Source organism: Xylaria bambusicola, assembly GCF_022495145.1.
Source record: "Xylaria bambusicola strain CBS 139988 unplaced genomic scaffold F5B22scaffold_23, whole genome shotgun sequence".
Classification (NCBI taxonomy): domain Eukaryota; kingdom Fungi; phylum Ascomycota; class Sordariomycetes; order Xylariales; family Xylariaceae; genus Xylaria; species Xylaria bambusicola.
Genome location: NW_025953576.1, coordinates 460,914 through 483,954, shown reverse-complemented (window position 1 = coordinate 483,954; position 23,041 = coordinate 460,914). Strand labels below are relative to the sequence as shown.

At 49.3% G+C, this 23,041-nt stretch overlaps 7 protein-coding genes across 7 annotated transcripts; 3 read left to right on the top strand and 4 right to left on the bottom strand.

Moving 5' to 3' along the window:
* Window positions 1-66: 66 nt before the first annotated feature.
* Window positions 67-2,849, bottom strand: F5B22DRAFT_608635 (major facilitator superfamily domain-containing protein). Its single transcript, XM_047975083.1, has 9 exons — window positions 2,337-2,849; window positions 2,148-2,254; window positions 2,012-2,075; window positions 1,863-1,958; window positions 1,486-1,797; window positions 1,263-1,369; window positions 920-1,205; window positions 691-759; window positions 67-517 (listed from the first exon to the last, which is right to left on the bottom strand). The coding sequence occupies exons 1-9, from the start codon at window positions 2,536-2,538 to the stop codon at window positions 282-284; spliced, it is 1,479 nt and encodes a 492-aa protein (XP_047830472.1). The 5' UTR covers window positions 2,539-2,849; the 3' UTR covers window positions 67-281.
* Window positions 2,850-4,400: 1,551 nt separating this feature from the next.
* F5B22DRAFT_608634 (GC-rich sequence DNA-binding factor-like protein-domain-containing protein) lies at window positions 4,401-7,598 on the bottom strand. The gene has a single exon (XM_047975082.1). It carries the CDS (start codon window positions 7,401-7,403, stop codon window positions 4,503-4,505), a length of 2,901 nt encoding a protein of 966 aa, XP_047830471.1. The 5' UTR covers window positions 7,404-7,598; the 3' UTR covers window positions 4,401-4,502.
* A 437-nt stretch (window positions 7,599-8,035) lies between these two features.
* On the bottom strand, window positions 8,036-9,138 carry F5B22DRAFT_205064 (uncharacterized protein). Its single transcript, XM_047969637.1, has 2 exons — window positions 8,791-9,138; window positions 8,036-8,645 (listed from the first exon to the last, which is right to left on the bottom strand). Exons 1-2 carry the CDS (start codon window positions 8,830-8,832, stop codon window positions 8,121-8,123), a joined length of 567 nt encoding a protein of 188 aa, XP_047830470.1. The 5' UTR covers window positions 8,833-9,138; the 3' UTR covers window positions 8,036-8,120.
* A 76-nt stretch (window positions 9,139-9,214) lies between these two features.
* Window positions 9,215-10,586, top strand: F5B22DRAFT_205331 (iron/manganese superoxide dismutase domain-containing protein). The gene is made up of 4 exons (XM_047969639.1): window positions 9,215-9,396; window positions 9,576-9,740; window positions 9,851-10,116; window positions 10,196-10,586. Exons 2-4 carry the CDS (start codon window positions 9,608-9,610, stop codon window positions 10,496-10,498), a joined length of 702 nt encoding a protein of 233 aa, XP_047830469.1. The 5' UTR covers window positions 9,215-9,396; window positions 9,576-9,607; the 3' UTR covers window positions 10,499-10,586.
* Window positions 10,587-13,594: 3,008 nt separating this feature from the next.
* On the top strand, window positions 13,595-14,438 carry F5B22DRAFT_205006 (uncharacterized protein). The gene is made up of 2 exons (XM_047969636.1): window positions 13,595-14,056; window positions 14,161-14,438. The coding sequence occupies exons 1-2, from the start codon at window positions 13,732-13,734 to the stop codon at window positions 14,256-14,258; spliced, it is 423 nt and encodes a 140-aa protein (XP_047830468.1). The 5' UTR covers window positions 13,595-13,731; the 3' UTR covers window positions 14,259-14,438.
* Window positions 14,326-16,248, bottom strand: F5B22DRAFT_205354 (SET domain-containing protein). Its single transcript, XM_047969640.1, has 2 exons — window positions 14,540-16,248; window positions 14,326-14,458 (listed from the first exon to the last, which is right to left on the bottom strand). The coding sequence occupies exon 1, from the start codon at window positions 15,956-15,958 to the stop codon at window positions 14,618-14,620; it is 1,341 nt and encodes a 446-aa protein (XP_047830467.1). The 5' UTR covers window positions 15,959-16,248; the 3' UTR covers window positions 14,326-14,458; window positions 14,540-14,617.
* Window positions 16,249-17,061: 813 nt separating this feature from the next.
* Window positions 17,062-18,550, top strand: F5B22DRAFT_636710 (family 61 glycoside hydrolase; the record flags this gene model as incomplete). Its single annotated transcript, XM_047977328.1, has 5 exons — window positions 17,062-17,587; window positions 17,696-17,725; window positions 17,870-17,975; window positions 18,132-18,353; window positions 18,463-18,550. The coding sequence occupies 5 exons, from the start codon at window positions 17,062-17,064 to the stop codon at window positions 18,548-18,550; spliced, it is 972 nt and encodes a 323-aa protein (XP_047830466.1).
* Between the last annotated feature and the right edge of the window lie 4,491 nt (window positions 18,551-23,041).

The following is a 23,041-nucleotide window of genomic DNA, read 5'->3' as shown; positions in this document are numbered from 1 at the left end:
ATGCTTGAGATTGTGACGGTGGGTAAGCTGGATTGCACTAACAACAAGCTATTGACGCAACGAGAGTGAGAAATCCAATAGTTTATTGTGATTTGATCGGCAATAAAGTTGGCCTGGAACTATACAAATAATAGGATGCAAGCATCAAGCGACTAACAACGAAGCCTCTTGCTTTTGGTTTCAACTTCATAACCTCCCATTATTCCATATCCATTCTACATTAGCAAACATGCAGCTCATGCTTAGCCAGATAAGTTTCTATGATATCTAATCCAAGCCGCCTAAGAAGTAAAGCGCCAAGAAGGATGATCATCGCCGAGATTATGGGCATCGTCCTTCTCAAGTCGATAATCACGTTCTCCGCGATCTCTTTTCTTGTTCTCTCGCTTGATCCCAAAGAAGAGAACAGTACAAGCCAAAGCACATAGACCCAAGAAACTGAGACTGACTCCATATCCGGTTGTGTATCGAGGAGCCTCGCTCTGTAAGAAGATGTTGGACGCTACAATGCCACCCACTGTTACACGTAAGTCAGCATTGTCTCTCCAAACGATGTTGTACTACAGGATTCCTCGGGGGATGAGCGAGCTACCAGGCTCGCGCGCAATTGATCTGAGGAAAAGGAGTCCCCCCCCCCCAAACAAGTATACTCTACGAGGGAAGATAGAGTAGTGTGAAATGTTATCTTACCATTTCCGAACCCGATCTGAAGTGCGGATGAGACAGATCGCTTGTAGTGGCCCGACACGTTGTTAGCCACTAAAATTCACTGAAGTCAGCAATTATTCTTTCAGGTAGAGTAAACGGGATGTAGGGAGTTCTTCATGATCGCGAGACGTGTTGATCATCCAAAAAGGGGAGGGATCTTGCTTCCGCAAGTTGCTAAGATAGGAAGAAATTGACTTCAGGGGATACGTACGCCATGCGATCACGATTGGCTGTACCGCATAACCACCGCCCACGATGAGGAAGAGCGCAAAGTACTTGACGCCAACAGAAAGACCTTCTTGTCCAAGTAGAAGACCGTAGCCCACGGCGGCCACAGCCAGGCCACCCATGACGAACGTGTACCGATGTTTTAGCCGATCGGTTGCGTATGCGACTACCAAGCATATTACAGTCGACACTACGTAGATTGGAATAGTTCGTACTTGGGCTTCGGCAGCCTTGTAGCCCATCTCGTTCAGAATTGTTGGAATGAAGAACTAGCGGTGTTAGGTGCTGCTCGACAATTACTGGGCTGGGTAGGGAAGAGAACTCACAGACCCTGAATAACCCGTGTTCACTATGCCTAGGTAAGCCAAGGTTCCTACGTATACCTTCCAATCGGATAGGATGCGTTTTCTGGCCTTCGGAGTAAGTTCATCCACTATCACTTTGATGTTAGAAATCTATGATACTACAGCCTAAGAAAAGGTTCTACTAGAGGCAATATCGTGTATATTGAGATGGGTTTGCGGAAATAAGGGAATAGGGTGACTCAACTCTTTGCTTCACCAGTGTCTTGGGCGAGGCGTGCGATAAGAAGGCTCCTCTCTTCATCGGTGAGAAACTTCGCAGTTTCAGGCCAGTCTGCTATCCACCACTTTGATATGACGCCGACGACGATAGTGAACAGCCCTTCTAGAATGAAAATCCAGCGCCACGCACCATAACCGCCAACTCCGCCCAGGTGGGCGATTCCATAAGCCAGTAGTCCCGAAATTGCTCCTGCTATGATAGCGGCGCAGAAAAAAAGAGACATGCGCCATTGAAGCTCGAAACGCTTGTAATACATGCTGATCAAGTAGGCACAACCTAGACAAGTGTCAATTTGGTATCGTAAGAAGCCAATGATACTAGATGATGGAAATGGTCCTGACCTGGGAAAACACCGGCCTCGAATAGACCCAGCAAGAATCGCAACGCGATCAGACCTTCGATATTCCGAATCAAGCCCTGACCAACGGTGGCTATGCCTTTTCTGAAATTAGCTGTTTGGCGTACGAGCTACAGGGTAATAGAGGCATACCCCAAAGCACCATGACAAGGCTTAACCACGTGGAGGGTGCAAGCTTCTTGATTATGATATTGGACTATCCACAGTCCCATTCAGTCAGGGACGAATCTCCGACTCGAACACGTAGGTAGGTAGGCAGGTAACGTACGGGAACTTCGAACAAAATGTAGGGAATAAAGAAGATGAAGAGCGCAACATTGTAATCGTGGCCGGACAATTGCAGGTCCTCTGTCAACCCTTGTATTCTCGCATTTCCTTGAGGATCAAACCGTCAGCCGATACTTGTTGAAAACTGCCACTTGGTATGACAGTGCTGACTGGATGAGCGGGTACTTACCGATGTTGGTTCTATCGAGAAAGGCTAGGAAGAAGATGAAGCTGACGGGCGGAAGGACGTATAGATCGCACTTTCTAAGAAGCTTCTTCTCGGCAACGGCATCGAACAAGACGGGTTGTTGTTGGCTTTCTTCCTTGAGATCTTCCACTGTACTCACTCTCTCTACATCCAAATTATCTTTGGCCAAGTCGGGAGTCGTCATGGTGACAGCAGAACAGAGATTTGCCCCTATTACTGAAGTCAAAGTTTACGGGGCACATCGAAGAGGATGCCCTGTCACCGCCATCTCTTATATACCGTCGATCAGTCTTAATCACTGCTACATGGACGTCCTACATGCATACACTAGTTGGCCCAGATGCAGCCCAATCTCACCTCTTGCGTTGCTAATTTACGCGTGTCCAGAAATGGCCAAGTCGAGCTTCTCCGCATTGTCTAATTAGCAGCCGCGGGGCCAAGACCTGGGGTAACTCGCCTCCTACACGGGTAACCAGGTAAATGACATCTCCAACTCAAGCTGAAACCCCACTGCTTTTACCTATCTTGTATCAAAGCCATCAAGATTACTGGGGGAGGTTGCCCACAGCTGAGATATATTTTGGGGCACGTGGAACCCGGCCCCTATCTCAATTCCCGTGACTGATAACCGTCCATCGAGTCCACGGCTTCTGGCCACGGCATTGTTCTGACTTATCTCGGTGGTCTGGGCGGCCGCCGTATGAGTCAAGTTTTATGCATCTTGGTCACTGTTACATGTGCGTATAGAGAAACATGCAGACCAACTACGGCTACGGGCGCATCCGTTATAGAAGTCCTCTTGATAAGACATACAACAAAGTGAGATCATACAGAAGACTTATTCACGGGATTTGAAGGCCAGCAAATGCCGTATCAATTGTACATAGGATCATACCCGCCACCACGGCCAGGAAGAAGAGATTTTATGGCCAAAAGGCCTCTTCAGACCTAAAAGATTATTATATTGAGAATAGCGTTAATTTCTCGGCCTATTACTAGCCCTTGTTATCGTTAATGTAAAGACTTCTTCATATACGCCTTATAGATAGAATAAACGGATAGCTATAGATGGTATTTAAATGGGTCAATTAGGCTTTCCATATGTAAGCTTATATGAGAGATTTCAGTTATTATCGCTGCTGGGTGAGAAACTACAGTGTACAGCAAATGGCCCTAGTAGATTCATGTAGAAAATCCAGATCTTGGAAATCAGCTAAGCAGGAGGATTGAAAGTAACTAGGACAGTAACGTGAAGACCAAGCCAACATTATCATCATAACCAACAGCCATTTCCTAGCAGATATTTGGCACAAGAAAAAATTGATACATAGCATCTAACGCACCGAATCAAACACCCATTTCCTACTATCTCATCGAGCTAAATCGCCATTTTTCTGCCATTTCCCCGTCTCCATACCGGATACCAGATATCTAAGGACCAATCTCCCAAAGAATGGGAGCGCGAGAAGAATAGTACTGAGGATTTGTTCCTCGAACAAGTATACGGTAGTTAAATGTGTAACAGAGTCATACGGACCGCAAGGACGAAGCCAGGTGTTAGTAAAATTTTGAATTTAACTAACTTATTTTACCATGGCGATTATGTCTCTAGGAGATATATAGCTCTGAACTAAGTGCATTATCCGACGACGAGAGCCGAGACGAGGGGAGATGCCCTCTAGCGCCACTTGTCCTTAAATGTATAGTATAGCTCGTGTGGTTCTCACAGTGGTAATGAAGTGGATATCTTTCATAGGCACTTATGCGTGACTATATTGGACTATATCTCTATCTATAGTCATAAGCGTCGATGCTTTAAATATCCGTGTTGTAATCGAACTATTAGCTACAGGAGCTCCATGAGACATGAAGGAACATCATCGGTGGAATGTGTCAGTAAGATTTGTCAAGTAATTTAACTTTACATCGAGTTGGCGTATGCCATACTCTCACGACCGAGTTTCTACTCTACCCAATCTCTAATTTAGCAACTATTAATCATCAAACGAAGACTAGAACATGCACGCATTTGCAGATGTAGATAGATAGCTGTAAGTTTCTATACTATATTTTCGCTATTTATCCATTCCATCACACTAGCCTTACAACTAACTCCAACCCCTTTGTTCTTAACCACCTCCCTAAAACCTATTTCCCCTCCGCATCCTCAAACAGCACAGCGAGCAAAGCGTCCCAGTCCGCTTTCTCAGCCCGGCGAAACTCGCCATTCGTCTTCCGTGACTCGACGACGAGTACATCTTCTTCTCTGCCCCCAGAGCCAGAAGAGGAAGAGGAGAAGTACGCCAAGACACCACCTTTGCCGTCCAGACGAGCCGTGAGCCGGAAATAGTGGTGGCCGAGTTCGTTGGTCTTGCGGATGGGGATGAACTGCAGATCGTTGTCCAGACACCAGGCCTCGATCTCATCGCGGAAGGTCGCCGGCTCTGGGGCCGGTGGCGGCGGGACTGTAATGGGTTCTGATCTCTTCGACTGTTGTTCTCTGTTCGGCTTGCTGGAGGGGCGCGACTTGCGCGCAGCACGGTCTGTCTCAGCGCGCGGGAGGAGGTGTTTCGCCGAGTCGCCTAGCTTGAGTGCCTTCTCGATCATGGCCGTGCCGTGCCGGAACTCAGCCTTGATGCTGTCGAGCGATGCGATCGCGGGCGGAAACACGTCGTTCTGCCACCATTCGAACCAAGCACCCACCTCCTCGTAGTTGACCTCGTCGCTAGTGAGCCACTGGTGCAGCACGTCATGCCACATGGGGAAGACCTCTTGGACGACAACCTCGCCTACCAAAGAAGACGAGATGACATCTGTCCACTTAATTACGCCCTGTAGCATTTTCAGATACGGCTCTTGATCGCCTGGGTCGACGCGGAAATTGGTGCGAATATAGCGGCCCATGCTGGGTAGGATGTGATGCATGACTAAGGGTTTCCATTGATCTTGTGCTCGTGAAGGGCGCAGTACATCTTGCCAATTCCTGAGGCCAGGTACCACTCCCTTGTCAAATTGCCAAGAATCGATCGTTTGTCGGAACTTCCGTCTGATTTCGGAGACGACGCCCGTGCCTTTTGGTTCTAGATGGTATGAAGGCAAATGTTGGAGCCAGGGGAATATCCACAGGTGTGGTGGTGTACTTCGTTCATTCTTGGGTCTCCAGCTCGAGATGGAGCTCTCAAGTTTCCGAGCAACCTGCTCCAGCAGCTGCGAGCGAACAAAGGCAGGGAATAGCGGCTCCCATTTTTCCAATACCGTAAGAAGTGGTGTCGCATCCTGGACGTTCCAGGTCTGTGATATCGTTGTAACAAGCTTGGGAAAGACAAGTTTGTATATCATACTCTCGTAGGGCGTAGTAGATCTCACATGAAGATAATTTGAATCATCTACCTCGTTATGAGTCCACTTGGAGATGGTGCCTCGCTTAGTTGCGTCGGATTGTATACCAAGTAGCTTCTTGACCTTGGAAAGGTCGGTTACGAAGTTGCCTAGATTAGGGTCTTCCAGAGGCTGCCAGCCCTGGATAGCGCTGGTGAGAAAGGGGTGAATGGCAGCCACTGCAATACTTGCCAACTCTTCATTGTGATCTGAGCCTGAACCCAGGGCTTCGGTTTCGACTTTCTGAAGTCCAGATATGACCGGATCCCACTGCTGATCTCGCGCAGCTTGTGAAATATCGCCTAAAAGAAGAGAGAACGCCTGGAGAAGCGAAAATTCGCTTTCGAGCTCCTCAACCTCTTGCTGCCGTTGTAGAACTTCCATATCAAGCCACGCTTTCCGTTCTTCCAGTGCCTTCCACTCTTCCACACAGGCAGCGAGGGTTCCTTGAACCTGTCTCGCTAGTTTCCGAGCCTCCGTCTGTTCCACTACTTCGGTGCTTGACGTACCTGCTGCGCCTGCTGTCGGAGTCAAAAGGCCAGATCCAGAAGTTAGCAGTCGCTGATCAGGTCCAGTCATGTCTAAAATAGGGGCAAAAGCTTCCGGTATATGGAGGCCGGGAGCTGCTTTTTTTATGTCTCCTACAGTCATATATTTCGTCTTGGGTCGTCTTGGTGTGCTGACGCCGCTACCCGAACCGCTCTCGCCAGCCCCAGCCCTCTTCTTCCTCTCGCGTTTTGCCTTTTTACGCTCTTCGTCAGAATCAAGCACATCCTCTCCTCGTAAGCGCGCCTGTCTCTTCTCTTCTTTTAACTCTTGCTGGGACTTCTCCCGCACGGTACCTAGACCGACATTGCCTTGTGGGCGTAGGGTGGCTTCGATAATGCTGGCCCGGCCTTGAGAATCCGCACCAAGACCCTGCCCTTCGACGTAGCCCATCTTGGCCATCATGCGCGCGGCAAATGACTTGGATTTGGATTTGGATCCGCCACCACCAAAGGCACTCGGCTTGGGGGCTTGGGACGTAGGGGATGGCTCATGATTGACGACGTTCGGGTTCAGGATGGGCTCCTTTGCAGAGGTTGGAACAAAGCTTTTCCCCAGGGGGTTGCTACCATCGTATGTAGTCTTCATGATATTCGACCGTTTACTTGGTGTGTCGCCGAACATGTTTGGAGCGAGTTGGCCCCAACCAAGCCTCTGGGCAGAGCCCTGGGTTGACGATCGAAAACCTAGGCCCACTCCAGCCATCTCTTCATCTTCATCTTCCTCCTCGTCTTCACTCTCCCCCGCGACCATCCGACCCTCATCCTTGTCTTCAGATAGTTCATCGTGATCATTGTTGTCTTGGTCCTCTTCATCAGCCTGTTCACCCAGTTTCTCAGCACCGGCAGAAACGAAGGCTACATTTTTGTGTCGCAGATTTTGTTTGGACTTCCAGCGTCTATTCGGGGTATCTTCGTCGCTATCGGAGCCGAATATTCCCAAGGCAGCGCTCTCCTTTGCGTTGCGGCCAGTCCTGCGCCGTTTACGAGGATTGTAGTCACCGAATTCGTCGTCTCGGGGATCGACAGTCGGTCGCGCTAGACCATCATTGTCGCTTTCGTCGCCCTCGGAGGATGAGTAGGCTGCGGCGTCAGCCTTTGATATACCAGCGTGGCTAAAGGACATGCTCGTCGCTCTAGTTGGAAAGTTGTCGCAATCCTCTCTAGTCTTATGGCGGCTCGGTTAGGAAGTTTTCTACGTTGGTATGGCTTCAAAACGACTAGTTTCCGAGAGAGTTCATAGAGCTTCATACGTATGGCACGGTGGCTGTCGATGATGTTTTCTTTGCATTATGTTATGCAATGTGCGCGCGCATCATCCAATCTCAATGAAGCCTAAAAAGATCTTGGAAGCTACCTACCTAGGTAAGTACTTACCTACATAATAGCTTACCTAAAGGTAGCGTAGGTGCAGTATAGGTAGTTACAATAGAGGACCTGGTGGCGCTGGCTAGGTATCTTACAGTTACAGGTAAGGCGCTACACTGGACAGTTAGCGCGCTACTGCATGTACCCAAGTGCACTGTAGATTCAATGTCTGGCTCACGCGCCGCACTTGGAGTTGATTTGACTGCATCATTTCCGATTTCATCTAATATTTCAGTTATACATGTGCAGACTGAGAAACCGAAATATGATAAACAAACAGGCTCCCATAGTATAACATGGAGTTAAGCCTCTACTAGGTAGTGTGCACGGGTCAATACGCATACATGGCGTGGCACTCCTAGGCAGGTAGCCACCTATTAATACAGATGTGAAGGGAGATACCTCTATCTCTTTGACTGCTGAGTAGGTACCCAAGGTGGTCGTCTGGCATACGAAATTCCCCTCGGCCTTAGTTTCAATGCTTCTTGACACCCTCCATCCATTCTTTCGTGCCCTTGGCGCCGTCGTGGGCTTTCTTGAATAGCTTCCGCTCCCACTCCTCCAGACCGCGCAAGAAGTCTTCTCCCGCGCCAACGCCCATGTCATCGGTAGCTCCAGCCTTGCCCGCGTGCAGAGCAATGTCGGCCGCCCTGGTGACGAACGTACGTCGGAGAATGGCGCAGATCTCCCTCTCTTCGAATAAATCCAGCATACGGGTTCCGAGGCCGTAGAAGTTGTGGGACTGATCTCGCAACGGCACAGCTCGAGGGTCGGCCTTGAGGGCGGCCATGACTTCGTTGGACAGAGACGGCGGCAGGTTCAGAGAGACAAACGACTTGGCGTCTTCGTCAGCGCTACTAGGGGCGCTGTTGGCTAGAGCGAGCAGTTCGGCGAGCCATAGTGGAAGCCCAATGGCCGTGCCGCTCTTCAGTGGTTGAGCCGGGTTGTTGTCAAGGTATCCTAATTCGGGGACGTCGAGCTCGAATTTGCACGGTACCTTCTACAGTAGGCAATGGTTCCATGTTAGTTACGAGACACGAGAAAACCCATACGGCTCGATGCAAAGATGGGAGAAGCGCGAAGGAGGAAGTCGGGGGCCGGGAGTGAATGGCGGCAGGATATGCAGGATACCTATATCTACGTACCTCGGCATCAGTCAAAATAGCATCGATATCATAGTAAGACATGTTGCCCGCAACGTCCCACTACGGTTCGGCTGGGTAGGGGTCATTCATATTCAGCTAGACTGGGAAGTCGCGCTCGTCGCTCGTCCCGTTTCCGGGTCGAATCTAGGGAGGTTTTTTTTTGGATATGGACGGGAGGATCAAGGAGATGATGGATCAGGCGCGACATGAAAATAAGTCGATCAGTCAAAGTCAGGTCCCCCTCTCCCACTGAGAGAGGGTACTTAGGCCAAGTACCTAGGCCAAGTACCTGGAGGGGCATCTCTGGTGATTTGATTACTTAAGTATCGGATGCTCCGATAAGCTACCTAGGCCAATGCCGATATCCCCGAGAGATCGAGATTGGACGAAGGGGCTAGACTAGAGCTCAGAGAAGAGATAGATGTAAACCTGACAGTTCTCTTGTGTATACTTCGTATACCTCGAGATATAATGCCGAGGCATACCGAATGCCAGGTAGAGCAAAGTTGTTTCGCCGTTGCGAGGGAAGCTCGGTGCTTTGGTCGGTTGTAGTGTTTGTACTAGGTATGTACCTACATAGGTAGTGTTGTAGTGGGGGGTTGACAGGTACCGGTAGGTATCTCCTTGCAAGCTGGGGAGGTTGAGCTGTATTGACATCATTCTCGGAGCTCTCAATTTATTCTCTCGTTCGCAGAGACCTACCAAAGATATCTCACAACCCACACTTCCCCCCGAACGCTGCCACGATAGCATATTCACATCGATTGCTGAATTCCCCGTGTTAGTCACATTCAATTGTCGAAAAGCACCTTCAAAAATGGCCTCCCTCTTTCGTGCAACAGCTCCGTCCGCACGGGCAGCTCTGCGAGCAAGCTCCGTTAAGCCGGCCACCGCAGCCCTAGCCAGCACCTCCTTTGTGCGCGGCAAGGCCACCCTCCCCGATCTTTCTTGTAAGCCGGACCCCGACCCAGAGTGAAGTCTAGTGGATGCCATGGTCACTTTCGCATTGCATCTCAAGGAAAACGAAGACGGACTAACACATCGCTCGCTCGTTCCCAAGATGACTACGGCGCCCTCGAGCCCTACATATCGGGCAAGATCATGGAGCTGCACCACAAGAACCACCACCAGACCTACGTCAACGGCCTGAACAGCGCCCTGCAACAGATCGGAGACGCCAACGCAAGCGGCAACCAGTCCAAGGCTGCCACCCTCGCTCCCCTGCTAAACTTCCACGGCGGCGGTCACATTAACCACAGCCTCTTCTGGGAAAACCTGGCCCCCGCTAACAAGGATGGTGGAGGCGAACCCGCCGGTGCTCTCAAGGTACGTGGTCAAGGAACGGGAAACAGGGCTCTCGTCTGAATGGCAAACACACTGACCCGTGTTCTTCGTCACCCCCCAGTCCGCCATCGATCGTGATTTTGGGTCTTTCGAAACCCTCCAGAGCCAGATGAACACTGCTCTGGCCGGCATTCAGGGCAGCGGCTGGGCCTGGCTTGTAAAGGACAAGGCAGCTGGCACTCTCCAGGTCGTCACTCGCGCCAACCAAGATCCCGTAGCCGGGAACTACGTGCCTCTCATGGGCATCGACGCTTGGGAACATGCCTACTACCTGCAATACCAGAACAGGAAGGCCGAGTATTTCAGCGCCATCTGGAATGTCATCAACTGGAAGACTGTCGCTAGCCGCCTTGACAAGGCGTAGGCTAGGTCCATACCGGAGTAGCGCTATATGCACATATAGTTAGGTAGGGGAAGACAATAAGAACTTGTGTTACATTGTTGGCGTTCAAGTACATCTTGCATTCAGACTCAAACCACCGGGAAATGAGATCCAGCTATCATGAGTCGTGGCTCTCTAAACCGCCTAGATGCGACAAATCACATATACCACGCAGAACCTGAGGAGACGTCTGGGTTTAAGTTGCTAACAGAGCCAAGTGTCTCGATGAGACAATACAGCACACTCATTCTCGGAAATGAGCCCATGAGAAAAGCCGACTCCCAATAGCAAAAATAAAAACAAGAAACAAGTAGAGACAGGAATAATGAGAAGAAAAGGCGAGCACGGATACTTTTCCTACGTAGTATCAGTGACGGGAAACGATGGGCGCCGGCAGACAACATGCGAGAACGCGATATCTTCCCGGCGGTGCATTATATGTAGCTAGGTACGATACCAAGGTGTGTGTGTACCTACATAGGTAGGTATATTAAGTTGACACAGATCCATCCGCACCAAACAAGAGATGAGATGCGACGCTGCCACGCGTCGGGCGCAAACAGAGCTAGGTAGGTAGGTAGACAGAGCGAGCTCGGCAGCCTGCCGAACTGAGGTCAGGGAATTCTGCTTCGATCGTCAATAGTTACCTAACGAGGACTATCTGACAGCTATTGCATAATGCCAGACAGCAGGACTGTACCTAAATAAGCTATATACTACCCAAGCTATAGTAAATGGCATGAATCAGGGCGCGTAGAGTGCTTAAATAGACCGAATAATGAGCGCTACAGGGTCTTCCTCTGGATTTTCAACGATACTAATTATAATGATCCTCGTGTCAAAGTAGGTAGGGCTGTCAATCTGTCTCGGGAAAGGAATGGCAGGGAAACCCGGAATATGCCGCCCGTGTCATATACCGTAGGTATCGACCGATGGGCAGGGTATAAGGTAGCCAGATAAAGAGACTCTGACAGCCCAAGATGCTGGCTGTTCTCGGTCATGACGAAACACTCTACATCCATGTAGGGTAGGTTTTAGCTACTGTATATTGCCTGGGTTAGGTGTCTACACGTAGGTAGCTCGGGTCGATCGCGTCCAACCTCGCTCACCAAGCCCAAGACTCTACCTAGCGTGGGTTAGATAAGCACTAAGTAGGTTAGGCACCCTATGCGTTGGCACCATCGTCACCATTCCCGTCGTCGCCTCGAAAGCTGGCAAGGCAAAGCCACCGACAAAGCCTGATCGGTCGTCGCCGTCGAACCAGACAAACCCTGAACTGATCAAGCAACGAGGGCCAAAAGACAGGGCCATCAATTTATGCATACACGTACTAGATAGTACGTTCTGATCAGACCACAGGTCCACAATATTCCCGGGGCTTGCATAATAGCATCACTGGTGAAAAGAAATGCGGATGATAGCGATGGATGATGACTTGGTAGCATACTATCTTCTACCAAGTATGCTACCTTCACCGACCATTTGGAGCTCCCATTGCTGACCTTTACTTACAGATTCCGAGTCCGGCGGTGACTGGGTGGGATGATCCTTATCCAGTGAGCACTGATAGTTTCGAACAGGCTCGCTTGGCCTCGAGGGTCGATGCACCACACCACCACGCCACACCATTCACAACATCACACTACCTACCTACTACCTAGTTTTAGTCCAAACGACTACTTACTGTTGAATGTACGATATCCAGTATGGTGTGGCGCCGGCAGTTGAAGTGAAGGATCTGCGAACATGCAGTCTGCCAACCAACCAGAGGTGCATCGAGAGGGGAATCCCCCTGGTTGGAGAGACTATTCCCGGTAATCCGAGCTCACGCCTACGGTACCTCGTGCCAAGAGCTCCGGGGCAGATATTAGTCGGTAGACGTGTGCCTATCATATATTGTGTGATGAAGTAAATACCTACTTACACGACAAAGAGAGGGCAAGACCAGGAAACCTTCACATTTGTTCCGATCAAAACAAACAAAACAGAACAGAACATCCGAAACAGTGTGATGAGCAGTGCCACGTTCTCGAGGCAAACGAAATCAAGGCGGTATCAATAACATGATATCTAATAACAGGGATCGAATATTATTGACACGATGCTGTGAACCTACAGTAAGTAAGTAGGTACCTAGGTAGTCTACCTATCTCTCACATGTACATAGGTAGGTAGCATAGTTGATATCGAATGGAGAGGAAGGGAAAAAGCATCATCACTACTATCACACCTTACCTAGGCAGCTGATGCTATTCCGACCTGACTCGCTCGCAGCTGGATCGATACCTCTTTTAAGTACACACCATCCATCTCGGTATCATTTGCCCTCAACCCGAACTCGTTAGATTAATCCAGAAGGCTATTTCCATGGACATTACCGACTTGTAGGTAGGTAGGTGGGTAGGCAAGGAGTCATTCACATCTTCCCATCCATCAAAACAATGTACCTATATAGTCTACCTACTACCGGTATGTAAGTATCACATGCCACCTTGACCCCAGTTGCGACGCTAATGCGACCCTCACGGCGGCAATTCTGGGGTGACATTCTTCATCATACACTCACTACCTACACCACTTAAAGTACTGTACAGGAGGGGACCGGCCACACATCGATCGATCCACTACCTAACAGTAACCGTTAGTACGAAGTATGGTTTCTTCTTGTTTCTTTTTTCCCTTACTTTTCCCCCCTCGCCGAGTGCGCAGGTACCTACCTACTTAGCTACAAAGTATATAAGCCTTTTGGAACCCAACCAGGGCATGGATCTGCCTCGGGTCGTCATGGGTAAGTAACGAAGTAATATCCATGCGATAGAAATAACAAGGACGGCCGTTCCCCGCCAGGATATACCCTCCTGCCATATCGTCCCAGGCTACGTAGTCCTTCATCAGAAGCCTCAAACTCGTCTCTGTGCAAAGTCTTTTGCCGTCATTCATATTTCTTCATCTCTTGAAACCACAATTATATTTAAAATTAACTACACCCTCAAGCTCTCGATGAGTTAGTTAGTCCGTGGGTGTTCCGTTCATCTTCCGTTTGCACAGCGGTTTATACATGCACCGTGCAACCTAATCATCTATAATCATAAAACACACCAAGCGAAAGACAAGGCCAGGGGCGTAACTATCCACATTTAGTCTATTTACCGCCATTCGGGCATCTGAGAGACAAGAAGAATTCTACAACAAAAACAGAGGCCACCCTGCAATCCATGATAATGGAGGACATCGACGCTATAACGCCGTGTCCCAGCGGCCTTTCCGCAGCACCAACCGAGACGATGGGCAGCAGCCCACTAGTTGATCTACGCCCGTCGCCGACGATGAGGTCCGCATCACCGGAATCCCTCCGCTCATCGCTCGACCTCGATACCATCAGCAGGCGAGAAGCCTCGGTCAAGGCGCTGGAGGAAGGCACAAACGGGGATCCCGACATGCTCTGGAAGCGGATGTTGGCGCTTCAGAAGAAGTTCGGCTGCTATAACTCGGCCCGGATGAGCGCCGCGCTGAGCTCCGGAAATGTGAGCGTATTGCGACGTGAGTTCTGCCTTCCTGATCTGTCTCGCTCGCTCTCTGGTTCCCTTTTCCAACCATAAGTCCCGGACGGCCACAACTGACGATAGCTTTGTTGATGCATGCAGCCTCGAAAACTTGCTTAGACTTGCTGAACGAGAATATGGCCGCGTTACCGGAATCAGTCATCGACTGGTTGCGGCCCAATCGACAGCATCGCGTGTGATTCGACCGGTGATTTGACTATTGAAATGACTATCGTAATTTGGTTCAGGTCAGGAATTCGGTTGTGTACTTGCCCTAAAACTGGATATGGAGGGATACACGAGGCGTTCTGAGTTACTGGGGGAGAATTGGGAATTTTAGGGAGGGGCGGGACGGCGACCAGCATGGATCATGATACCCCCTAGATTGGAGTTCGTATTTCTGTGGTGAAGTGAGTTCTTGTTCTTTTGTTTAGCGGATCAAATTACAGTTCTCTATGACTCGGTGATTTGGTTTCTTTACTTTTAGCATTGCCTGATTTAGTGCCTATTTATGGTGAAGCCGAATAACCTCGATGCGCAATCGTTGGAAACAAATCGATCAAGTACTAGCACCTGAATCTGTATTTGAGAGGCTAGAGAGGGCGCGATCGAGTACCTTCTTACACTGGACTCTATAAAGCAAAGCCAGCTCCTGGTTCTGGTTCGTCGCCTCGTAAGAGGGGTCATGGAGCTCTATCTCCTCCAGATCTAATGTGAGTTTCGTCCCCAGCGCGTCGACGATCTCTCCCAGGAGCCCTTGAGAGATCCTACCTTGCAGGATCTCAATCAAAGGAACTTCCGGGGTCGCACCCTGACGTCTCACAATAGATTCATACAGCGAAGCGATGAGCGAATCCTGAAAATGAGAAAAGCAGGGCAGACAAGAGACATGGCTTGGTTCGAGCAGTCTAAATCTCCCAACCAACGAGCTTTGATGTGAGAGCCGCCGTAAAGACACGATATGTGAGGTACTTAGATCACTAGCTGTGGCGTTTGCTTTCGTCTTGATATGAACGTAGTCGTTGTGGAAATCCGCACTTTCCGGAAAGATGAAACCATAGCCGAGAAGTAGCTCGGCATTTGTCTTCATCCCATAATTGTTGTAAACTTGCTGACCAGCCGAATAGGGTTGGGAAGAACGTAATGTGCAAGTGCGTGAGTCATTGTCAGTTACCCAGGAAGTGTCGGTAAGCGGTGAGTGGTTACCGATATCAAACAGGGGTAGTAAGATGGCAAAATCATCCGTCTTGCAAGGCAGAGAGAGGGAGTCTGCGTCCCGAAGGATGAGTGACGGACGGAAACTTCTCGATGTGAAAATACAGTATGCCCAGTAATAGAGTGGTCTGGTATACTCGTACTGAAAATTTTCAGGCAGAAACTTCATAGCCTGTTTGTATTCCTTTCTCAAGGTGGATCGTATTTCTTGCACTGCCACGTACGCGTTGGTTCCACGAAGGAATTCAATATCGTCCGCAGGCCATACGATGGGCAGCATGGCTGTCATGTGCTCAGGTTGGGGAAGGGTTCTAATGTAGGGCCACCAGTGGGAATTGTGTCGACTAAGATACTCCTGCATAAGGAAGAACCTGCCTACGACGTGACAAGGCACATTCTCCAGAAACTTGACTGGAAAGTAGGTCTCCTCTCGTGGTGTCGTGATAGAAGGCGGGGTTCCTGATGGGAACTTTGGATGGCCGGCGATAGCATTGAGGAACGAAAGAGAGCATGACAGTGGGAGGGAGACGATTTCTTCATCTTGACCAAGCAAACCGTCTTCCTTGACCCGGAAGGACCCTTTTGTGACCTCGTCGTGATAGACCTCAACAGCAGGATGAAGCCGTCCGCCCGCGGATTCGGCCCACTGAAGGAGCTCCCTGTACCGTTCCGCTAGACTAGCCATGTCGGCTCCGGCGAGCGGGCACGGCACGGAGGGGTGAAGAAGATGGGAAAGAAAGAAGGTTCCTGTAGGATAATTCACCGAGCTATGATGTACTGTGCGTCTCTATGCGTATCTGAATGTAACCTTCAGGTATCCGGTGCTATGTGTTATGGGCGAGAGTTTATGACCTTAGCAGGGGTACTACAAGTACAATACGGGACCCAATGTCCGCCCAATCTACTTAGCAAGCCAAGTACTAAGTACGCAGGTATTGATTGGCACAATTGCTTCACCTAGATGTTGGAGGGTTCCGACATCTCTTCTCCCGGGCAAGCTGTCTCGATAAGCTATCATATCCACTGGAAGCGTGACGTTTGGATTAGATAAGCTGCCTAAAACAGTTAGGGCTAGCTTTGCCGGCTTGGGCCCGGAGACGCCCGGTGAACCTCCGTTCCGTATCGAGGTCGGAGGTAGTATCTCCTCTTCCACAATAGGAACGGCCACCACTGGCTAAGGGTTAGGCGGCAGGACTGAGACTATATCTCTTGCGAAGCCATCGCGTCTTTCGACTGCTAGATTTCTCCGGACAGACACGGACGTGAGAGAGATGTCTCAGTGGATGCATTGAAGTAAGTGCTCGTTGCTATATTTTCGCGCCGCTGAAGACTCAATGTCAAACAACGGCGGAGGGCAGAGCGGATAGAAGCTATGGCCGGGCACGCTTAAGAGGACCCAAAGCAAGGGATTGTTTGTTTCATCACAAGCGCTAAGACCCCCGCAAGCTCGCTGACATCGGGCTTACAACACATAGGACGATGTCCAACATGGGAAAGGGAAGCCGAAAAGAGGCGTCTGTCTTCGTGTATCTAGCTCGGCGCTTCGAGTTCCACCAGTGTCCGCCGTAACTCTAGGCCTCGTGGTTGATTGAAGGATGCTTTCCAGCAGATATCCAGCTCCACCGCCAATTTGCGAGGGGTTTCCATGTCATCTAGAAGAGTATTAAATGCCCAGATGATTCCCAGAATGCAGCAACATTTTGATCCCTCCAGCGCATCCACTCCTTAGACTCACTTCCTTCTTATACGTATAACTGCTGCTAGTCTCTTCTCTGGCGCATAACGAGGATGAATGCCAAGTCTCTGATACTCGCCGCTGCGTGCGCTACTGTGGTGCGGGCACACGGGTTAGTTTCTGGGTTTGTGACCGATGGCAAATGGAACCAGGGTTTCCTGCTCGACTATTATTACCAATCCAAGAACGGTGGAAATCCGCCTGACATCGCCTCTTGGTATGCCGAGAATTTGGATAACGGCTTCGTCGAGCCCAACAACTACGGTACTTCCGATATCAATTGCCACAAAAATGCTAAGCCTGGCGCTCTCACGGCAAGCGTGAAGGCCGGTGGCACTGTCGGTTTCCAATGGACAACATGGCCACACGATATTGGCCCGGTCCTTACATACGTAGCGGCGTGTAATGGCGACTGCTCTAAGGCTGATAAGACAGCATTGAAATGGGTCAAGATCGACGAGGCAGGTTGGGACTCGACCTCGGGCTGGGCTTCAGCGAAACTGATCGCAAACAACAACACGTGGACAACCACAGTCCCGTCGACGCTCGCCGCCGGAAATTACGTGTTCCGCCATGAGAGTACGCAGACTGGCCCCTTTTCAATAGCACCATCCAAGGCACATCATCTAGCCCAGTGATTGAATATTTGACTGATATCATCGTATATTAACTATGGTTGTTCGTTAGTCATCGCTTTACATGGAGGCAGCTCAAAGAGTAAGTGGATTCAGTCTTTGACGTTCACTCTTGTCGGCATGACTCAGATGCAATGAGTTCAACCTCAAAGTTGGTCCATACTGCAGACGGAAAAAAGTAGGTTGAATTATTTTGCTTCTTGATTTACTAATTTCTTCATTGCAGACGGTGCCCAAAACTACCCACAGTGCATCAACATTGCCATCGCAGGATCTGGCACTGACAAGCCCACCGGAACACTCGGTGTCAACCTTTACAAGTCTGATGATCCGTAAGTACTTCGTACGCCTTCTAGTTCACCAAAGAACAATACTGTCAATACAATGTCGTTCGGACCCGAGCTGTTGGACATGAAGGCCGCGTGGCCATGATGGGAAACTATCCGAGATATTATCTAAAACCAGTGTTTGCTGACTTAATATTAAAGCGGTATCCTCTTCAACCCGTATACTACTTTCAGCAGCTATAAGATCCCCGGCCCAGCTCTCTATCGCTCAGGTTCAGGCTCAAATCCAGGCCCTTCCACAACAACCAGAGCTGACGCTACTACGACCACATTTAAAACATCCACGGCAACCAAAGCCTCGACCACAACGACAGCCGCTTCACCAGGACAGACAGGCTCAGGCGCAGCTTTGTACGGCCAATGGTAAGTCCTTCGCCTCGGAGCTATTGAAGAATAAAAGCCCGTATTCAGAACACCTTATTGTTCCATACACTCCCTGTTTTACGACTAGTACTAATATGTAATAATGTAGTGGTGGTATTGGCTGGACCGGCGCAACAACTTGCGCTCAAGGAACCTGCAAGACGCTCAACGACTATTATTCGCAATGTGTACCATGAGAGATACTAGCGTCTGAAGATTTGAAGTTTCATCTAATTGCAGAGGAGTGATATATGCGCGTAGTTCTACACTTCGAAGATCCAGAGGCTGTCAATGGATCAACGCCTGAAGGGCGACCTGTATATCTTGACCGCTTTGCCGTTGTACAAGGTACTTATTTATTTAAAAGAGAAATTTAATATCAACCTTCTATTTGAACGAAAAGTTTTTCATTATAACTATTTCATTACGAACTTATTTTGCGTTCGTGTGTAGCTCGGAATGATTGACAATGTTACCCTACCTTTAGTGCAACAAGCTATTGCAATTAGAAGGCGAAACAAGAGCTCTACGGGAAAACGAATATTATCTTCTTATGATCGCAGATATTAGAAGGTTCCACCGTGAATAGAATTATATCATCAGTAATATAAGGTAACAATCCAGGTGAGAAACTCCACGTATACTCGTGACGACTTTCTGTTGCCCAGAAAAAGTTGACTGCTGGCCATAACATCCCCCTTTGGTAGAAAATCATATACAGGGTAGCAGCCGATATGGATTCGGATGAGCAAGAACTATCTGTTGTCGACGTAGATGTATAAACCCCCTCCCCCCCCTCTCTTTATATTCCTCTTCGGCTTCTAACTATGATTGATACAGAGGCAAGATAAGCGTCGACCTTTGATCCTCGTACTGGCATAATATGTATACATCTTGCAAGGTTCTGTGCCACGCCGCCCATCCTCTGCCAACTAAGCTCGAATTACTTCTTAAGCGTGTGATACACGTACTAGTTACCTAACCGAATACCTACACCTCCCATAATATAGTTGCCAGTTGTTCTCGACTACCTGCCCAAAGAAAAAGAAAGATTACGACGTACGGCTCCCCTTCCAATACGTTGACCCTCGAGACTAGAGCTCGCCTGAACACACCTTTGAAATACAGTACATTTTCTAATAGTATGGGTTTCATATATGAGGCATCTACTCTACCAAACGGTTGGTTTTCACAGCTACTTACAGTATATAATTTGGCCGTGTCTCCTATACGCTGAGTGATGCCTGATCCTTCTTGCCTACTCACCGGGGCACTTTTCTATCAGCTTCTCTTTACCTCGCATCTGCCAATTGGAGCAATATACGCCTAGCTAGTCAGGAAGTATTGTTACTGTAAGACAAGCAAATGGCGGTTGGAGGGAGAGAGTATCACAATCCAGCTAAATCAACATACCCGTAAGCCAATACTGCGCAATGAATCCATGACGCCTATAGGTGGTCTACCGGCGGTGCCTATTAAAGATGAGCCAAAAGGGCCCATAGTCGAGAAACAACATGATATGCAAGCCCTGCTAGTCCTCTCCATCGCGAGGTCTGCCGGTGTATATTGCTTGGTACACATTTTCTGCCCCCTGGTATGGTACGTATCGCACAGTACTAGGTGATGTCACTATATAGTGAATCAAGCCTTTTCATGATAACCAAGGCCACCCTTCGTTTGGCCCGGCTGCAGCGAAAGGTCAGACCGTAGTCCCCGCAGTTTCTAGGTTCGGCATGCCTGCTTACACCAACTGTTCGCATATGCAGAACGCTCGGCCGTATGCGATGTCATGTTCCGCTTACCAACATGCATAGTACTTTGCAGAGTGCGGGTGATGGAGACCTGTGGTTCTCTCCAATAAACAACTCTAGCGAGGCCAGAGAGCTTATGAAGTAAGAAGAATAGCCCGAGCTTTGCCTAGACTGCTATATGGGTGCCGGCAGGCAATTTATCCATCAGACCGGTTATCTGAATGTGCCATCACTGCCTGCCGACGGAGTTGAATAAGTCCTTCTCTTCCACTTTGGCGATATCGCCTGGTGTGTATCCTCTTAACCCACGAGGGGGTTGCGAGAGTGAAGTCACAAAACTGAATGCTACCGTATGTCTAATGGATCTATCATATATAGGTCCACTATATGTACTTGATTCGAGTAGAGCGTTCTTTATGATCAATTCGAACGATACGCAGGGTGCGCACGGGTCTGATCCTGGACGACGTGCTGTCGGCTCAATGCAACTGAAGCTTTTGCGGTGAATTTGCGTCCTTCGGGAACGAACTCTCTTAAACAGGCTGATAGGTAGTAGACGGCATCAGAACGCCATCTACCTTTATAGATATTCATCTCGTAATAGGTCGGTCGACATGAGATATGGTCCTAACAGCAAAAGGGCGCGTTGTCCACGCTCTGCAGACACGGTGGTATGTGCCTTGTATATTACCGAGTTATCATTCACTTCATCTAACTCTCGGAGATCTATCTAGATCTAGGTAAAGTAGGTGAAACCTCTTCGGCGTACATAGAACGTCAGTAGCTGATGGATATTAAACTGATAGCTACTTGGTTTCAGTCAGCCTTGTCATCTTCCTCGTTTGGTATTCTTCTTGCATTGAATCCTAATATTCTTCCAAGAACAAGGAGAACAAGGAGAAAGGGTTTGTCGCACATCTCTAACCATGAGAGAGAGTAAGGTCTCATAATGCGTCGCGATATAGAGTATTGTACCCCATCCAAAGAGTAGAGTGGGGATCACTCTCAGACCTCGACTTTCTGGTCACTGTCGTCGGCCCCATCGGGTTTGGAGTCGCATGGTAGACCTAGTGTTGTAGGTAGTGTAGACGGAATCGTGCACTGTCGTGTCGAGGACTACTTCCGCGAATCGTGCCCGATGAGAGCGTATCACTACAGGTTTCCAGTAATGGAGAGCAAGGAAAGTGGTCTGCCCGTCTGTCCGTCATCTGTCTTGAAGTCTCTCACCGAGTGGAGTCGGTCAGCGGTAAGCGCAGGGTATTTTTGCCCGTGTCTACCTCCCTGTCGTCGGTTCCGGCCATGATGCCCAAAGGAAGTGTCATGGGTTGACGTGCCCCACGTGCCCAACACTGACAACAGTTAACTGTGGCGATTATCAGGGAATGCTATCTTCATCACGTATTTTCAAGCTTCTAGCCAAGAAGGCGTAGATACGGATGCATAAGGCACGCCTACATACTGTACTATGCATCCAGCCTCAAGGTAACTTGCTTGTTGCTTGCTTAAAGTAGTTGACAGTATATCTCCGAGAACAAGACTCATTTCCGAGGGCCCATTGGATACCCGTGTTTCTTGGCGTGATGGGCGTCGGGTACCATGTAAGAATATGGATCTCCCGCGTTTTTCTTGGCCGCCGCTGGGTACTACGCCCGTGTAGTGTAGCATGGCAGAAGTGAGCACTGAGTGAGCATCACATATGTATAAAAGTACATAATTACACAAGGTAGTATAGAACGAAATCAGGTACAGTAGTATCCACTGTCGCGTTTTGTAACAGCGGAGAACCTTGCTGGGTGGCTTGCTTGCTTGCTTGCTTGCTCGGGGTGACGATGATGATGATGATGCTGCTGTACCTAGTATTGTAGTGTATATGCATCTCATCTTGCCCGCCCTGCCACGTGCTTTTATAATTGGTTCAATCCACTAAATCCCAAACATCCCGCACTAGCTGTGTGTAGTGTAGCGTAACAGACTTGAGTTTCTCTTGTGAATATGTGTGTTGTAATGGTTGTGGCAGTAGAGAAGCTAGACCACAACATTGTCATCTCCTTAAGAAAATAGAGTATGGTTAAAATGCCTGACTATCTCTCTCTTTTCTGTCTTATCGCGTTCTGTGTTGTTTAATCGTCTCCATACTGCCGGCTGACTGTGAGCGTGCCAACACAAAGTGGTCACCCGGCCGATGCCCGATAGTAGGTGAGATGTCACGAAGGATGACCTGGTAAAAGGGACCGAACTCAGTCATGTCAGCGTAAGCTCCTAATCTGTAAGCCCACCTCGAAGCATTCATCCGAAAGGGATGTGTGAACACTTCTTCTTGTAGATAGACAGCAGTAGGTAGCCCAGCCATGGTCAGCAACCAACGAGCACGCAGAGTTCCCCCACACCTGGCCATCTCCTAACTCGGAAGGTAAACGGACGAGGTAACCATCTGGCCCTCGCAACATCTGGCAGCATAGGTACTGGATTGTTAGGTATACGCAGCGGTAAACAGTAGTGATCTGCTGCGTCAGCGCTCTTTAAGCTCCCACCCCCAGCATGATATGAAACCCCCGTGACCACCACCATCGGCATTCGAGCCACCCAGGACGGGTGACTCCACCAGGACTGCACACTACATGAGAGAGAGCGAGACAGTGATAGGCCTCCGGGCCGTGGAGCACCACGAACCACCACTCAATCATCTATGTCGACGGGGGATGCCAGTCATACACAAGTTACGCAGTCAGCTCCGTCCTCACACATGATCACGAAGTCTCCATACCGTGGTTCTTCGTGTGTCTGTGCGGATTCTGGTACGAGACTCTCGGCAGCTTTGAAAAGAAAACAAGAAAAAAAAAAAAAAAAAAAAAACCTCTGAAATTTCGCCGATTTCGGGACGGCTGAGGCTGGGTACACTAGAACGGGTGAATATGCGCCGCCGTTTGACTTCTCGCG

Excerpts from the sequence above, each read along its gene's own strand:
- F5B22DRAFT_608634 (XM_047975082.1), bottom strand. The coding sequence starts at position 7,403 with ATGTCCTTTAGCCACGCTGGTATATCAAAGGCTGACGCCGCAGCCTAC.
- F5B22DRAFT_205354 (XM_047969640.1), bottom strand. The coding sequence starts at position 15,958 with ATGGCTAGTCTAGCGGAACGGTACAGGGAGCTCCTTCAGTGGGCCGAA.
- F5B22DRAFT_205006 (XM_047969636.1), top strand. The coding sequence starts at position 13,732 with ATGATAATGGAGGACATCGACGCTATAACGCCGTGTCCCAGCGGCCTT. Across the intron at positions 14,057-14,160 it reads AAATGTGAGCGTATTGCGAC|CCTCGAAAACTTGCTTAGAC; the intron begins GTGAGTTCTGCC and ends TGATGCATGCAG.
- F5B22DRAFT_608635 (XM_047975083.1), bottom strand. The coding sequence starts at position 2,538 with ATGACGACTCCCGACTTGGCCAAAGATAATTTGGATGTAGAGAGAGTG. Across the intron at positions 1,959-2,011 it reads CCTTGTCATGGTGCTTTGGG|GCATAGCCACCGTTGGTCAG; the intron begins GTATGCCTCTAT and ends ATTTCAGAAAAG. Across the intron at positions 1,798-1,862 it reads CGAGGCCGGTGTTTTCCCAG|GTTGTGCCTACTTGATCAGC; the intron begins GTCAGGACCATT and ends ACACTTGTCTAG.
- F5B22DRAFT_205064 (XM_047969637.1), bottom strand. The coding sequence starts at position 8,832 with ATGTCTTACTATGATATCGATGCTATTTTGACTGATGCCGAG. Across the intron at positions 8,646-8,790 it reads CTATTTTGACTGATGCCGAG|AAGGTACCGTGCAAATTCGA; the intron begins GTACGTAGATAT and ends TGCCTACTGTAG.
- F5B22DRAFT_205331 (XM_047969639.1), top strand. The coding sequence starts at position 9,608 with ATGGCCTCCCTCTTTCGTGCAACAGCTCCGTCCGCACGGGCAGCTCTG. Across the intron at positions 9,741-9,850 it reads CACCCTCCCCGATCTTTCTT|ATGACTACGGCGCCCTCGAG; the intron begins GTAAGCCGGACC and ends CTCGTTCCCAAG. Across the intron at positions 10,117-10,195 it reads AACCCGCCGGTGCTCTCAAG|TCCGCCATCGATCGTGATTT; the intron begins GTACGTGGTCAA and ends GTCACCCCCCAG.